The following is a 17372-nucleotide window of genomic DNA, read 5'->3' on the forward strand; positions in this document are numbered from 1 at the left end:
CTACCTTCCTTTCAACAAATTTTGGCATTGTCAGATTTAGGGGCTCTGTAAAAATGAAATATTAAACCTTCTGGAATTGTTGGCCCCTATCAACTCTGAATATTCATTGGAAGGACTGTTGCTAAAGTGCCAATCTTTTGACCATTTGATGCAAAGAGCTGACTCATTGGGAAAGACCTTCATGCTGGGAAAGATTGAGGGCAGGAGGAGAAGGGGTAGACAGAGGATAAGATGGTTGGATGGCATCACTGACTCAATGGACATGAGTTTGATCAAACTCTGGGAGATGGTGAAGGACAGGGAGGCCTGTCCATGGTGTTGCAAAGAGTCGGACACAACTTGGCAACTGAACGACAACAACAATAACTCATAAGTAGAGGAGTCACCTGTCTTTCTCCGGGTGAGGTTTCTGTTTCCTCAGCCTGCTGATGCCAGCCTGGCTGTGCCACCTCCTGGAGGTAGCCGTAAGGGCCACAGTGAGGTTCTGCTATGACTCTACCCTGCATGACGGGGTGTGCAGGTGAAAGCAGCTCCTGCAGGCTGGTCCTGAGTGAAGACAACGTGCAGGAGGATGGATGGGGCAACATGGTGGTCTTTAGCGGGAGCGAGAAATCACCCTGTGTCGAGTTGTCACCAAGCTCTGCAGGTTGTCTGCTGACGCAACAGTTTCTGGTCTGGGCTGAACGCGGTTGATGAATTGATTTGGAAGAGACAGCAATAGCTCAGAACCCTGGGGCATCCAACTCAGCCCTTCCTGCTTAGAGCCAGGGGTCCCTGGACCTGCCAGGAGCAGCGACCCCTCCAGGGTCAGCCCTCAGTCACTGTGCACCCACCCCCCATGGAGGACCTTGTTCCCAGGGAGCCTCATCACTGGTATTTTTCCCTGCACATCCTCAGGGCTCAGTCAACACAATGAGGACATCCTCAGCCTCTTTCCTCTCCTCCTAGAAGGAGTGGGACTTTTGGGGCTAGCAAGTGATGTCCCTGGTCCCTTACTGTATCAGTGAGTGTAACCAAGGGGCCCCTGACCTGCCCCCAACCCCATTGATTTTCCTTAATACCCAGTTCACCCGTCTAAAGCCCCATCCTGAGAACTCTGTGAAGTTGGGCGGCCCTTCTTGCCACCACGGTCCCCATCCATCCAGGGCCCAGAATCTTCTGGAATGTGAGGCAGGAAGGAATTTTCCTCACATCCCTTCTGGAATTAGTCACCGTGTCCCAGTTCTTCCTCCTGGTTTCTCTGGCCACTGTGGTCTCCCCCAGCCCTCACCCCCACAGCAGAGGTCCCCCAACTCCCCTCGACGCAAATACAACTGCAGAAACTTTGCAACACAGGACAAAACCCTCAGACTTTGCTTCATTTAAAAATTAAAAAAAAAATTGTGTATGTATTTTTGGCTGGGCTGGGTCTTCACTGCTGTGTGCACAGGCTTTCTCTATTGTGGTGAGCAGGGGCTACTTCCTAGTGGCGCAAGGGCTTCTCTTGTGATGGAGCACAGGCTCTAGGGTGCTTGGGCTTCAGTAGTTGCAACATGCTGGCTCAGGAGTTGCGGCTCATGGACTCAGTGACTGTGGTGCATGGGTTTAGTTGCTCCATGGCATGTGGAATCTTCTGGACCAGGGATAGAACCCATGTCTCCTGCATTGGCAGGCAGATTCTTATCCACTGCACCACCACGGAAGGCCAAAACCTTCAGATTTCGGACTCAGTCACAGGAGAATGTGTAAGGATTCAGCTGGGTAGCCCCATCCCCAGGCACCTCATTGACTGGCTTCCCGCCCATGTCTGTCCACCCTAGACCCTCTACTCTCCAGCTTCATGCCCCAAACCTCCACACCCTGTAATGCCAAAGGACTGCTAATCAAATGGTCACTTTATATTGCAATGGGAATGGATCCTCCTAGTCTTCATCCTTGCCCACTTAAATAGAACAGGAAAGCTGGTCATCACAGAGAATTTTTTAAAGGCTTGAAGTGAGGGTTTTCTTTTTCCCAGATAAAATTCTCAGGCAGCCCTCATGGGAGTCCATTGCTTGATCAGAGGAAGCGGAGGGACCGTATTTTTCCCTCTCTGATACACATGAGTATTTGACGGGTAGCAGAGACCCAGCATTTCCTCTGGCCAGGCCCGGGTTGCTGGACAGTGGTCCTCTGAGTCATTTGATGAGAGGGAGTCTCAGTTTCCCTCCCAGGCTCTGACCTGCCCACAGCTGGAGTGGACAGCTGTGTGCAGCATCCCTGGGGAACAGTTCAGAGGCGGGTGGGGTCGGGGCAGGACTCCAAAGTCAGGGGCACTCACCCTCCCCCACTCAGGAGGAAAAGTGGCTTGGACTTCTTTCCCAACCCTCTGACCCCTTGAATGTTTTAATGGGTGGAGGAAGCTGGAAAGGCAGGGGGGCGGGGACAGGGAAGACTGTGAACGCTTTAAAGAAACTTATAATAATTTCAATCAGTATTTCCCTTCCATTTAAAATCACAAATGTAGCCACTTAATCAAATGTCATGCTTAAGACACATTTACCTCCTTGGGAGAAAAATGAACAATGGCAGCTCAATTTGGCTTTGGATGGGTTTTAAAAATAGTCAAGTCTGTGAAGGCCATTAGGTAAAGGGTCTAAGAGCTTCAAAGAGGGCCTCCCGCTGGGGGTCGGCCAGCTTCTTTGTTGGGAAAATAGTGCAGGGCAGAGAGGGCTTCCAGAGCCTGGGGCCAGCCTGGGATTCCAGGTCCCTGGTAGCAGGCTTCTCCTGGAGAGGGGGGACCTGGTGACCTTTCAACAATGGGTACATCTGAAAAGTTCCCTTTTGCATTTGTTGAAGCTTGTAGGCGTGTGTCTCTGCCTCTGTGTGTGTGCACGCTAGTGTGCTGGGTGGGAGATGACTTACACCATCCCCTCCAAACTCCCAAGAGAGGAGAAAAATGGACTGGTCAGAAATATGAGATGCCGTCCAAGCCCAAGAAACCAGTTACATTAACAGTGAAATATGTCATTGCTCTTAGTTAGTGTGAGTCACTCAATCGTGTTCAACTCTTTGCGACCCCATGGACTGTAGCCCACTAGGCTCCTTCTGTCCATAGAATTCTCCAGGCAAGAATACTGGAATGGGCAACCATTCATAGTTCTCCAGGGGGTCTTCCTGACCCAGGGATTGAACCAGGGTGTCCCGCGATGCACGCAGATTCTTTACCATCTGAACCACCAGGGAAGCCCAGTATGTCATGATTTTATTCTTTTTCAGCACATACAAATGACCATGTTGGGGCTTCCCTGGTGTCCCAGTGGTTAGGACTTCACGTTCTACTGCAGGGGTTGTGGGTTCGATCCCTGGTCAGGGAGGGAAGATCCCAAATGCCTTGCAGCCAGAAAAACACACACACACACAAAAACAAAACAAAAGCAATGTTGCAACAAATTCAATAAAGACTTTTTAAAAAAAATGGTCCACATAAAAAAGCCTTTTAAGAATGACAATATTTGCATCAAGAGAAAAAAAATAAAAACAAAATAAGAGTTGTTCTCTTTGGAGGATTTGCAGCCGAGTGGTCAGTGCCCCAGGGAAACAGAAACTGGAAGGTCTCTGTCCTCAATCTGACTTTACAGCCTGGGTGAGGGCAACCTCCCTCCCCTAGGGGTGGAAAGCGCCCCACCTAGTCTCTGTGGTTCCCTGCTGGGTAACTTCCCCTCCTGACTGTCCCTGCCCCCAGCTCTTTCCAGAAAACACTTCCACTGAGGTCTGGGGAGCCCCTGGGTATGTGGGGATGGTGAGAAAAATCACCTAAGTCCAGCCTTTCTTTCTGTTATAAACATAGCAGCAGAACAAGGCGGTGTGACATACCTGCGACCATCAAACAGAAACTGCAGACATTTCTCTTGCATCACCACAACTGTGGATGGCTCGAAATATTACTGCTACATGTACGGACACAGCCAAATCATGGCACACTTTGGATCTGGCAATTCATCCTCAGTGTAATAAAAAGAACATACGCTGCTATATAAAAAATGCATTGTAATATTTTGTTGTGTTTCAGTGCACTTGGCTTCCTAACAATCCTCTGCATTTTAGTTTCTATGCACTTAAAAACGTTCTGAGACGAGGGTTTGCATAAGGGTACTGAAGGGGTCCTTGGAGCAGAGCTGGTCAGGGGACCCCCAGGCTCACCTGGCCGGGCAACATCATCAAGGATTCTTCTGGCTCCTGAAGGGCCTCCCTGGTGCAGCACTCCCACTTTATCCCGCTAGGTGGCAGCAGTGAAGTCACCGCTTCTCGCCAGGCTTCAGGGGCCCAGTCCATTGTTCCAGGACCTCCCTTTGGGATCTGTCCACCCCTTAAACCCTCAAGCAAAGAGAGGACTCCAAGGGAAGACCCGCCAGGGGTGGTCAGGTAGGTGAAAGGCTGAATCAGCCTGCCGCTTCTTCGGACAATAATAGTGAAACAGTGTGAGGCAACCTCATTTAACCCCCACAGAAATCTCTGTTGTGGAAGGGAATATGGAACCCATTTCACAGATGTGAAAACTGAGGACCCAAAGAGGTTGATAATGTGCCCAGGATCCCACAGTGAGTAGACAGTGGCACCTGGGCTACCTGCGTCAAAGACTTGGGGTGATCTGGCCACCACACCACCCTGTCCCCTGCCCTCTCCTCTAGGACCTTCTCCGGGAGGCAAGTCATCCCCTTCTGTCCTCCTGCCTGGGCAGAGGAGACCTTTATGACTTTCAAGGTCCTGGAGGCTCAGGGATGAAGTTGCCTGCCTGGGAGTCCAAGTTCCAGGGACAAGCACCGGGCCTGGCTCCACCCCATAACCATCTGCCCCCTCCCAGGGAGGCCTCTCTTGATCTGAGGGGGTCTCTTTAGCGGGCTGGGGGTTACAGAGCTTCACTGGGAGAGTCACCTGCATAGACCACTGGTGCCTGCCCCTCCCTGGACCCCCGCATCCACACTTGCCACACAGGAGCTTCACTAGCTGATTTCTAAGGCCTGGTTTGTGCACCTCCTCGGGCCGCTGAGAGTTGGAAGCAGGGCTTTGTCGCGGCTGCTCACGGAGTCGGCCTTCAGCCCGGAGTTTCCTAGGAGTCTCTTCCCGGTGTGAGGGACCCCGCCGCGGGCCCTTTCGCCTCTAGTCAAGGCCTTGCAAGGACAACCTAACCAGGTAGGCACGGGAACTCCGGGGACGGACAGTCCGAGACGCCGGGGTCCTGGAACTCTCCGGGGTCCTCCTCCTTCAGAGCCGGCCAAGCAGCAGCTGCAGTCGTGCGATCGGGCACAGCTGGACGCCCAGTCCGGGGAGCTGTTGAGGTTTCGGGATTCAGGACGGGACGGGACGGGTGGGGGGACAGAAGATGGTGGAGCTCTGACCAGGGACGCAGAGACTTCTCTTACCGGAGCCGAGACAGGGGTCCAGGCCGCGGGGAGACACGAGTGCCTAGCAGCGGACCCTCCCACCTACCTGACTCCTGCGGTCGCTTCCGCGCACCTCTGCCTGGAGGAAACTTTTCTCCCAGTCCCCGCCCCAGGCGCCCCCCGAGTACTTCCTCGGGAACGTCCCCTCCGCCAAACCAGGTCTCTCGGGGCACTGGGTGCACCGGTAACCGGGTCAGAACCTCGAACCGCTTCGCGTGCTATCCGGTTACCGTGGCAACACCATCCGCCGGCGCCCGGCGGTCCAATCCGAGCCCGCGGCCTCTCTCGAGCTTTTCCCAAGGTGGGGACCGGGACGAGGCCAGAGCTGGGGAAGGGGCGGCTGGGGCCCCGCCTGCAGTGTCGCCGGCGCCGGGCACAGCCCCGCGCGGAGAGGTGGGCCACCGCGAGGCGGGGCGGGAGGCAACCGGCAGCCGGGGCCGGGCCGGGGGCTCGGGCTTCAGTTCGAGGGGCGGGGGAGCGGGTGACGTGAGCCGGGCCCGGCGGGCGGAGTTGGGGCCCGCTCGGGGAGGCGGGGGCGAGCGCGCAGAGAGGCAGACGCGCGGAAGGAGGCGGCCGAGCGGCGCGGGCGGCTCTGCGGCGGGCGCGGTGGGCGCGGGCGGCGGGGCCCCGGGATCCCCGCGCGCCTCCTCAGCGCGGCGCCGCCGCCTCGCGTCCCCACGCCCCGCGCTCCACGGCGCCCTCGCCCCGCGCGCCTCCCCCGCCCGCCTCCTGCCGGCCTCCGGCGCCGCGTCCGTCTGCGGAGCGAGCGCTCAGACGGAGCCCCCGGCCAACTTGAGCGGCGCCGAGCGGCGGCGGAGTCCCCGGCAGAGCCCCCCGAGTCGGTGGCGCGCGCAGGGGAAACGCGTCGGCCAGCGTCGCCGCCGCCCGCACCCCCGGACCTCGCCGCCCCCTCGGCGCGGGGCTCTGGCCGGATCGAGAACCGCGCCGCGAGACACGCACTGTGCGCGGCGGCGCCGCCCGCCTCCCTCTTCGCGGCTCCGGAGGACGAAGCCGCCGCTCCCCGATCCTCGCCTCGCGGCCGCGGCGCCAAAGTGCGCCCCTCCCGGGCCGGCAGCCGGCTCCCTCACCTCACCGCTGCCTTCTCCGGGTCGCTCCCGGAGGGGGTCGCGAGCCCTGCACCCGGGCTCAAGGATGTGCGCCCCCGCGGGCCGCCCCGCCTGAACCATGCGCCCCAACGGCGGCGGCGCGCCGGCCGGCATGGAGCCCCGCGCGGCCGCGCTCTGACTCGCTCTGCGCCCCGCGGCCGGCGGGCGGCGGGCAGCGGGCGGCGGCGGACCGAGAGCCGGAGACCGGCGCCGCGGGACGGAAGCGAGCGGGCGCGGGCGCCGCGCAGATGGCCGGGGCGAGCGAGATCTGAGGCTCTGCTCCCCGAAACGTGACCATGTGGATTCAACAGCTTTTAGGACTCAGGTGAGCGACCCGGCCAGTGCCGGGGTGCGTGTGGGCGCGCGGGTGCGTGGGTACCGAGCTGGGCTGAAGCGGCGCTTTCCTCTGTGTTGCGAATAAAGCGAACCCCTCTCTGCTCCTGTGAGAGGCTAGCCGGTGCCCCGGGATCCGGGTCGGGGAGCCGCTCCGGAGCTTGGAGCCCCGGAACTGGCTGTCCGGGTTCCGCGTGTCTGGGTCGGGGTGCCCGCCCCATTTCTCCCGGTTCTGGGGCCGGCCGGGCGCGCCCGCGGCTCCCGGCGCCAGCAGCGCAGTGTCCTGGCCGGCCGCCCCGGCGCGCCGCCTCTTCGGGGCCCAGGGGAGGCGCGGGCCGCTGGGCGCGGCGGGCTGTGAACCCAGGGCGGGGGCCGGGGCTGCCAGGGAAAGCCAGGGGGCTCCGGGTCTGGCGAGAGCTCGGCCGGCGGAGTTAGAAGAAACCGAAGCCTGATAGCCACGGCCGCCCCTCTTTTCCCCTTCCTCGGGGCCCCGGGGCTGAGCAGGGGCCTCCTGGGCTCCCAGCTGCCGATCCAGATGTTTGCCGGTGACCTCCGGGCCCGACGGGCGCGCACAGCTGGCGGGCAGCTGGGGCGGGAGACGTTGAGGCTCTGGGGGAGCGCGGGAGGGCACCCTTTCTCCCCTACGGGCAAACACCGTCGAGGAACGCCCTGGGGTTTGCCTTTGTCCCGGACTCCAGGGCCGGTTGAAACCGGGGGTTCGAGCTCGATAGCTGCAGCAGGGGTACCCAAGAAGACCCTTCGGGGCAAACTTTGCTCGCCTGCCACGGCTCTCGGGTTTTAGCCCTGCTAGGAGCCAGTCAAACACACTTGTCCCCTTGGCGGGGCAGACGGCCTGCGATCCGTCACCCTCCCGCCGGGGTTTCGGCGGAGCTGGTGTGTGTGGGTCCCGGGTTGCATCGGAGAACGGGAAGGACGCAGGCGGAGGCTGCGAAAGCCAGCGTGCGGTTCTCGAGTTTGTCCACTGGGATGCACTGCACTCCCGCTTTGGGGAGAAAGGGGCCCGGTCGTCGCCGGAGCCTGTGCCTGAGCCGCCCCCACCACCAGCCGATAAAAGCTGGGGGGAGCGGGCTGAGGGGGGAATCGAGTGCGCGTCCTGATTTTGAGAAACTGGGAGAGGACGGAGCCCGCAAGGCGTCTCCTAGCTACCTTTGATTTATGAGACGATTCCCCAGTCCCAGGGCAAAGCCTGTTGGAAATATCTACTGAGAATTGTCCAGTGTTATCCTTGGCCTTTTTCTTGAAAGCGGCGTTCCTTGTCTGGGTGGCCGGGTCGTGTTCGGCGGCCTGGGCTTTAATAGGTTAATACTGAAGCGGGTTGCGCTGGATATTGGCTCAGCCTGAATCGATGTCCTGTACTCAGACTAGATAAGGTTTAGGCTCAGCCGCTCTGGGACACAGACTCCATGGAGCGTCAGGGCAGCTCTGCCCGAGTGACCCCTTCCAGGTGCCCTCGCCTCTGCCTGCCGGGTTTCAGCCAGACTCCAGAGCCTTCCGAAAGATCAAAGGGGTCTCCCCTCTTTGGGAGAGGGTGCTGCTTCAGCTCCCAGACACCTCTCCAGCTTCTGTCTGGCACTGCCTTCCTGATTGCCGGCAAGTTATTTGAACCGACATCTTTCTTTATTACTAACTTGCTAGATTAAAAGATTAGTATATTTTGATAAAGAGAAAAGTGAATAAATATTATGGGAAAAAAGAACCTCTTTGGTGGTTCAGAATTCACTAAAACAGTTCATCTAACGCATCCCTGAGTGAGGTCTACCTGGGATTTTGCTTTAGGAAATAGTTCTGTTGCTGATTTTGAAGTTTGACCTTTCGTTTTTTTCCCTTCAGTGTTAGCACAAGAGATTTTCTGTAAATGTGCCTCTGAGGATCGGCTGTCACCTCTCGGGGAGGCTGGCAGGAGAGAGCTCTGTCATGTCTGAGAGCCATCCCCTGGCCAGCTGGCCAGGAGAAGGGGCCATGCTTGGAGGGTCTGTGTTTCTGCATCTCACCAGGCACAGCGTAACAGTCACTAAAAGCCAGGGATGGCTTGCTTGGGACCTGCTAATGCGTTTTTCCTTGAAGGCAGCCCACTACCTCTGCTCCTCCCAAGCCCCTCCATGGCTCCCCCAGGTAAGCACCGGGCATTGTGCTGCCTGGCTTCCAGCCTGGTTAGGTCAAGCAAGCATAAGACACGGGGCCCAGGTGACAGGAGACGGCTCTGAGCACGACCCGAGTGAAGACTCTCAGCTCTGGCTTGCGAGACAAAGTCTGGGCTAGGATTTCTGCTTCTGCATTGGAAAGGAGCTGTGTGCGGTGCCTTTTCTTCCGAGGAGGAGGAGGAGGAACAGATTGAGTGTTTTGGAGCTGTTTTTATGCCTTTTTGGCGGTGGTTGTAGCAGAGCTCCAAAGATACCTTCCATCCGTGCAGATAAAGGTATCTTTTGAAGGTGGCCTCGGAGCCCTGCCAGCTGCGTCCGAGCTCGATCTGGGAGCAGCTTGAAGGGGATGCTTACTCAGCAGGCGGCACAGATTTTAGAGTTCGGCCGCCTGCTTGTGAGTGGCCTCTGAGGCCACAGCCCTCCACGTAGCAGCTTTATGGGGGGCTCGGAGCCTGCGAAGCACTTGCCAGGAGTCCTCAGGGGCTCCTTGGAGGCCTGGTGTCTGTCCTTCTGCCTGTTCTTCCAGGCTAACGTTCTGTTGCTCCTTCTGTTCCAGAGGCCCTGGGTGTGCCTGCAGTGGGGGAGGGTCTGTAGCAATATAAGATGACTCTTCTTTCATGGAGGTTCACACAGGTCCCCGCCAGCCACACGGTACTATGTTTGGGTCTCTGTGCACAGTCCCAGTGGCTTGGTTGTCCCCATCGCTGCCTGTAAAGTCCTCCAGCAGCTGGGGCCCTGCAGCTGGGCTTTAGAGGACCAGGTCAGAGGCTCTGTCCACAGACGTCACCCTCCTGGTCGGTCTTGGATCTCACCCACTTCCAGCTGCTGGCACCAAATTGATTACCACTGGAGCCCCTCGGGTGTCAGTAGCCGTTATACTCATCCAGGACAATATTGCTGGAATAAATCATCATTTTAGGAGACAGCTCACATCTTTTCTGCCACGTGGGTGCATCTCCCCCCACCACTCAAAGCCCCCCCCCACCCCCCAGAGACACACTGTCCAAGCAGAGGAGGGGGCAGTAGGCTCCTCCCAGCCTGTTAATTGATTTATTCTTTGGTTGATTTATTCTAATCACCTGCTTCTTTTTCTTCTGTGCATCAAAGAGGCCAGTAAGTGGGGAGCAGGGCACAAGCTGAGACAGCTCCTCGCCTCCCTGAGATGTCTGTCTCCCAGTCCCTGGAGAAAGAGCCGCCTTCTTCCTCATGCATCCTGCATCCTCCTAGCCGGGTCGCTCAGAGGGAACAGTGGCATCCCATCCCCCTTGTGGTCCCCAGCCCCAACACGGACACCATCAAGGTGTTTGGCAGGTGTGGGCTGGGTGTGCTTCTTGAGTTCTTCGTCCCCCAGCCGTTGTGTGGGGAAACCACAGGGTGCACAGAGCACGTGGGTCAAGGCTGCACACTGGGTCGCAATGAAGTGGGCGGACACCAAGCCCCAACCCGGCTGACCACTGCCCAGCCTCCCGGAGGCCCGGGCTCCTGTCTGGGGTTACGTAAGAGTCATCTGCTTTCCAAACGTAGTTGCCAAGTTTTCTTCAAAGGGCTACAACTCAGTAGAGACCAAATTGATGTAGAGATTAGCTTGGAAAGCCAAATATATCCTTGATCTAGATTTTCACGTTTGAAGTCTGGCTCGAGAGGGTTTCTCCTGCCTGATGCCAGTCAGCCAGGAGGGGGAGGCAGGAGGAGGACTCACTGGGGCCACAGCAAACAGACCCTGTGGCCCCAGACGCCGCTCTCTCTCAAGACCCCCTTCCAGGAATTCAGAGGAGCTGGTGCGTCAGGAGGCCATCCAGCGGGGAGTGGTGGTTACGTAACTCAGATTAACTCAGTTCATAGAAAGTCGGAGGCTGCAGTGTTCCCATGTCAGGGCTCCAGGAGCCCTTGGGTCCTGGCTCCCCCGGTGGCTATCCATATAGAGCCTGGATTGTTTCTGGCTGCTTGGAGGAGGCTGCTCTGGCCCCCTGTTGGGAGCAGCACTCTCTACAAGCAATGAGCCAGGCATAGTAGAGTACTTCTTCAGGGCCTCTTCCAAAGCCCCTTCCAGAAGAGCATGCAGGATCCATTCCCTCCTGCTGCTGGTGGTGGGTGGATGTAGTGAGCTGGATTGTCTCCTAGCAACCTCTGGACCAGCGGAGTTAATTGGGATGTCCCAGCAGGCTCAGGGAAGTAGCCAGGTGATGAGTGATGTTTCTCTGAGGATGCTAAGAAGCTAGAAGCCCCCTGTTCATCTATGGGCATCTTCATAGTAGATAAATACCTCCAACATGACCCAAAGAGAGCTTGGGTGGAGGACAGTGGGAATGGTGGCATCCATTTTGTCCTTGTTGGCCGTGACCCACTGACCTGGGCACCATCAGAGTGTCATGTGCTGGCAAAGAACAGGGTCCTGCTGCTGTACTATGGGAGACTAGGGGATCAGAGCCAATCAGGGTGGGGGGGCACAGGGGGTTGGGGGAGGGCTGGAGGGTGGGCTAGGCTGGAGGGACTGGGGATTGTATTTGCATCTCCATCCCATACGTGCACTCTGAAAGAAGCTATTACTTTCTTTCTTTCTCCCCTCCCGCCCAAGACAAGGTGGGTGGCAGCCGTGCTGGGTCCATCTGTGCCCACACGCTGATCATGCGCTGATTCTGTCCACTCACTGGGGCTTTTGTCATTTGGTGCACTTTCTCTTGGGTGGTCAGCCAACAGAGCCCACTGCCTCTGCCCTCTTGCCATTTCCAGCCCAGAATGGGCAGTGGCCTGGACCGTGTGTCTGCTGAGACCTCCTGCCTGACTCCCCAGCAAGTCAGTGTTTGAGCCCTGTGTGTGACCTCAGGGTTTCAGCTGGCACTGGAGACTCAGGGAGTGTGTCTGCTGGGGATACTCGTGCACCCGTGCTCAGGCCTCCTGGTTGGTGCTGGAGAGGAGCCCAGCTGTGGACTGTGGGTGATGAGGGCAAGGGCCGTCTCACCCTTCAGGACCTCTTGAGAAGAGTGCTGCCACTGCGTAGATGCTCAGGAGCTCTCTGTAAATGAGTAAACTTATCCACCTGGCACAGTGCCCATGCTTTTTCCAAGTGTTGCCCTTGTAGTTACGTGGCCTTGACTCTAAACTAAGACCCAGGAAAGGAGTGCACAGCCAGAGCCAGGTTTAGGTTGAGACTCTGTTCTGCCCCCCACAGATAGAGACCTTCTTCAACCCTACTTACTGGTGCTCACAATTCCACCATTAGAGATTCATTCCTTTGGCTTGAAACTTCATCACAATTGGAATGCAGGTATGTTCAGGAAAAACTATCTGAGCTACTGATCTGATAAGAACTGAAAGCACTCAGTGGGATAGTTTTCAGTTACTATCAGTTCAGTAGGAGTGAGAGCATCCAATTTTTAACTTTCTGAGAGGAAAGGTGAGTGAAGAAAAGAGAACACAAAGGCAGGTGGCACAGGTCTGGCAGTGGGAGCTAAGGTGCCACCAAGGGAGGCCTGAGAGACATGGGGTAGAAGTTGAGGGCAAAAGGCAAACTCACTGGCCTTGCCCTGGGCTGAGGTCTCCCCTCCTCTGGACTGTCTTGGGGAATAGGGAGAGTTAATGTGCCTACTAGGGACCAGTGGAAGAAAGGGCCAGCGCCTCTGCAAGAGAATATTCTGGTCAGTATAGGAGTGCAGGTAGGCAGCTGGAAGATGTTGAGGAATGTCAGTAACACATAGACACCTTAAGCCATGTCTGTTCCTGTCTTAAATGTGAGCTGTGGAATTTGTACTGTATTTGGATAAAATATGCATGCTTTTTTTTAAAATTGAGGTATAATTTTCATAAACATTATATTAATTACAGGTGTACAGCATAATGATTCCATACTTGGATACCTGTGAAATGAGCAACACAGTAAATCTAGTTAACATTTGTCACCATACATAGTTACAGAATTTTTTTCTTATGATAAGAACTTTGGTGGGGGGGATAAATTAAGAGGTTGGGATTAACATATATACACTACTATATAGAAAATAGATAATCAACAAGGCCCTACTGGATAGCACAGGGAACTATACTCAGTATTTTGTATTAACCTATAAGGGAAAAGAATCTGAAGAAGGATATAGATAGATAGATAAATAGATAGATAGTTGTCGTTTAGATACTCAGTCATGTCCGACTCTTTTGTGACCCTGTGGACTGCAGTCTGCCAGGCTTCTCTGTTCATGGGATTTCCCAGACAAACATACTGGAGTGGGTTGCCATTTTCCTTCTCCAGGGGATCTTCCTGACCCTGGGATCTCATCCACTTAGGCTGCATTAGCAGACAGATTCTTTACCACAGAGCTATTGGGGAAGCTTCATAGATGGAGCTTTATATATATATATATCTTTGCTGTATACCTGAAACTAACAAGACAGTGTAAATCAACTATAATTCAACTTAAAAAAGAAATTAAAAAACAAAACAAAAAAGAACTTTTAAGATCTACTCTCTCAACAACTTTCAAATACGTGATTCAGAGAACAGGCTGGTGGTTGCCAGGGATGAGGGCTGAGGCACGGTGGGGAGTAGGTGAAAGGGTGGATGGGTCAAAAGGTACAAATTTCAAGAATAAAATAAGTCCCAGGGGTGTCACGTGCAGCTTGACACTGTAGTTCAGGAGACATATCTGCTGTAAATGTCTGTATAGCACAGAAAAATGTCCTGATCTCTGTTTTCACTTGTATCTCTCATTGAGTTTGCTCCTCAGTTTCTAAGTGCCTGGGCATGCCCCACCCTGAGTGGATGCTGAGCAGACCCAGAAATGAGTGGATTTCTCCTCTTCGAGACTCCTCACTGCAACAATGGGGGCAGGCAAATGAGGGGTAAAACACCCTCATTGGGGTGAAGAGGAACACTGTCCAACAGAAATATAACACAGGCTACACTGGTATTTGAAATTTTTCAGTAACCACATTGAAAAAAAATGTAACAGGTGAAATCAGCTTGAATGATATATTTAATTTTTCAGTATGTGCAAAATAGCATTTCCACTTGTCATCAGTCTAAAATAGCATTAATGAGGATTCCTTTTACATTCTTACCCTGCTCTGAGTCTCGGAGACCAGGAGTGCAGTTTGCTTTCATTTCTCCCTCTGGACTTGCTGCATTTGGGGGCTCATATTGGACACTTTCATATGGAAACTCAGAAGTGAGAAAAGCAAGTGTTTGGAGACTGCCACCTCCCCAACCAGTGTGTCATGTTGGCACCATTGCTCCATTAGTAGGAGCTCCGAGGAGGGCCAGTCTGGCCAGCAGCCCTCCTGATTCAACAGCGGGCATTTGCTGATGCCAGCTCTATGCCAGGTCGGCGCCAGGGCCAGAGGCAGAAGGATGAGCTGGGGTGGGGGCAGTGGCTGCTGCCATTAGGGGTCCTCAGCTTGGAGAGGGGGGAGGGCTGTGCTAGCATGTCCTGTACTCCGTACCTAGCATACCATCAGGGGCCCCCCACCAAGGGCCCCCCCACCAAGCTGTAATAAAACCCTTTTGGGGGCTTGAAGAGCAGATGGCAGAGCTGTTCATTTGTAACAGAGGTGTCAGAGGCCAGGGTCAACTGATGTAGAGGAAAAGACCAATGAAAGAGCCTGCTGCTGCTGCTGCTTCTGCTAAGTCGCTTCAGTCGTGTCCGACTCTGTGCGACCCCATGGACTGCAGCCTACCAGGCTTCTCTGTCCCTGGGATTCTCCAAGCAAGAACACTGGAGTGGGTTGCCATTTCCTTCTCCAATGCATGAAAGTGGAAAGTGAAAGTGAAGTCGCTCAGTCGTGTCTGACTCTTAGCGACCCCATGGACTGCAGCCTACCAGGCTCCTCCATCCATGGGACTTTCTGGGCAACAGTACTGGAGTGGGGTGCCATTACCTTCTCCCATGAAAGAGCCTAGTGAACACAGAAGCTGTGTTACCCACCAGAAAGGAGTGCTGACCCCCAGGATTGGGGGGCATTCCCTGCCCCACCCAAGTGTGCCCCAGAGCCAGTGCCTGAGTGAGCACACCCTGGGGTGACAGACCTCCTGGGGGACCCCTCTCCCTCCAGCAGTGTACATTCACTGGATCTGTCCTGGTGGGGGCCTCCATCTTCCACCCCGCCCCCCAGCACTTGTCACCAACGCTGAGAGTCCGTGATACCTAGGCGCATGGGAGGAGGAGAGATGGGGAATCACCAAGGCCTGGTTTCCTTGAATATTTTAGGAATGTTTTTGTAGAAACAGGTGTGTGTGCATGTGTGTGTGTGTGTATGGTGTGGGTGGTGTCTGGGTGGAGAGAGCATGTCTGTTGGGAGTTTATGTGGGTGTGTATTTGGGGAGTTTAGGGGCTATTGCATCCAAGCACTTATCAGGAGTTCCAGCTCCAGGTGAAGAGACTAGTTTTTAAACAAAACTCTTCCTGCAGGAGGGAATTTGGTGTGTTCACAGGACTGACGATCTGGATAAAGAAGCCTGAACAACCACATCAGAACCTGGCTTCTGACAAATGCTCAGAGAGACAACAGACCCCAAGGCAGCTGGTGGGCAGCTGATCAGAGCTGCACAGGTACAAGGAGGCTCTTGAGCAGATTTAGGGGCAGTGTCCTTGCAGTGACCAGCCCACCCTGTGCCTTCAGGAAACACTGATGGGGAACTCACTAAGTGCAAGACCTTGGCTCTGGGCACACTTCTGGGCAGTGGGGTGTGATCTGTGAAGGGACTGCACTTTGCTGAGGTGCCCTGAGTGGTCATTTGTAGTTACCTGTTCTTGAGTATTAAAGAATTTGTACTGTGGAGCAAGCTCACAGTATGGGAGTCTGTCTGTATTAAATGGTAAACTCTTTGAGCTCTGAGAAAACTCCCTTTTTGATATCATCTAAATCTTTTTGAATGTACTGACTTAGTTAAGCAGGGCACAGATTCACTGTTGTTCAGTCGCTAAGTTTTGTCCTACTCTTTGGGACCCCATAGCCTGCAGCACACCAGGCTCCTCTGTCCTCCACTACCACCTGGAGTTTTCTCAAATTCATGTCCATTGAGTCAGTGATGCATCCAACCATCTCATCCTCTGCCACCTACTTCTCATTTTGCTTTCAATCTTTCCCAGCATCAGGGTCTTTTCCAGTGAGTTGGCTGTTTCCATCAGGTGGCCAAAGTATTGGAGCTTTAGCTTCAGCATCAGTCCTTCCAATGAATATTCATGGTTGATTTCCTTTAGGATTGACTGGTTGAATCTTGCTCTCCAAGGGACTCTCTAGAGTCTTCTCCAGCACCACAATTCAAAAGCATCACTTCTTCATCACTCAGCCTTTTCGATGGTCCACCTCTCACATCCGTACATGACTACTGGAAAACATCATAGCTTTGACTATATGGACCTCTGTTGGCTAAGTAATGTCTCTGCTTTTTAATATCGTGTCTAGGTTTTTCATAGCTTTCCTTCCAAGGAACAAGCATATTTAATTTCATGGCTGCATTCACTGTCCATAGTGGTTTTGGAGCTCAAGAAAGTAAAATCTGTCACTGTTTGCACTTTTTCCTCTTCAATTTGCCATGAAATAATTGTAAAACCTCTAAATTCAAACTTAGGGAACTTTGGGGCAACTTAGATGAAGATTAAGTGGCTTCTTGTGCCCAAATCCAATGATGCAGCCTTTTCAAATTGATCTATAGGCTCTACCAGCTGTTGTGAAGATTCCAGCAAAAGAAGGGTGAGGAAGGAGTAGTCATAAGTGTCTGTAGAAGAGGGATCTCAGAAGTTCAGTATTGATTGATGGACCTCAGTGTACCAGGGCCCTGTACAGAATCTTCATGCTATTTCATGGAATCCCTGGTCCTGAAAAAAGAACATGTAGGTTGGAGGAAGGGAAGGTCTCATGGAGAAGTTCTGACAGCAGGAAAGTGTTATTAAAAAGCTATCATTCTCAATTCTGTAGATCAATATAATTTATGAAAATAGACCAAGAAAGTCCTTAGCAAAGTATTAATAAATAGATAAACTTAGCAACATGGAAAAGAAGCATATGGGGGCTTTCAAGGTGGCTCAGTGGTAAAGAATCCGCCTGCCAGTGCAGGAGATGCAGGTTTGATCCCTGAATCGGGAAAATCCCCAGGAGATGGAAATGGCAACCCACTCCAGTATTCTTGCCTGGAGAATCCCGTGGACAGAGGAACCTGGTGGGCTACAGTCCATGGACTCATAAAGAGTCAGACGTGACTTAGCAGCTGCGCAATCATGCAAAAAGAAGTATGCACCGTGACAAAGTGAAGTTTATACCATGGATGCAAAGATGGTTCACTATTTGGAAGTCAGTTAATGTAATGTATCATACTGCTACTGCTGCTAAGTCACTTCAGTCGTGTCCGACTCTGTGTGACCCCATAGACGGCAGCCTAC

At 54.2% G+C, this 17372-nt stretch overlaps 1 protein-coding gene across 1 annotated transcript in view; it reads left to right on the forward strand.

Moving 5' to 3' along the window:
• Positions 1 to 6668: 6668 nt before the first annotated feature.
• The window catches only part of AJAP1 (adherens junctions associated protein 1), a 128269-nt gene continuing 117565 nt past the window's right edge, over positions 6669 to 17372 (forward strand). The window contains exon 1 of the mRNA XM_025285813.3: positions 6669 to 6833. Coding sequence (XP_025141598.3) covers positions 6805 to 6833 — 29 coding nt within the window. The 5' untranslated portion in view covers positions 6669 to 6804. The remainder of the gene's footprint in view (positions 6834 to 17372) is intronic.

This window comes from Bubalus bubalis, chromosome 5 (assembly GCF_019923935.1).
Source record: "Bubalus bubalis isolate 160015118507 breed Murrah chromosome 5, NDDB_SH_1, whole genome shotgun sequence".
NCBI classification, from domain to species: Eukaryota; Metazoa; Chordata; class Mammalia; order Artiodactyla; family Bovidae; genus Bubalus; species Bubalus bubalis.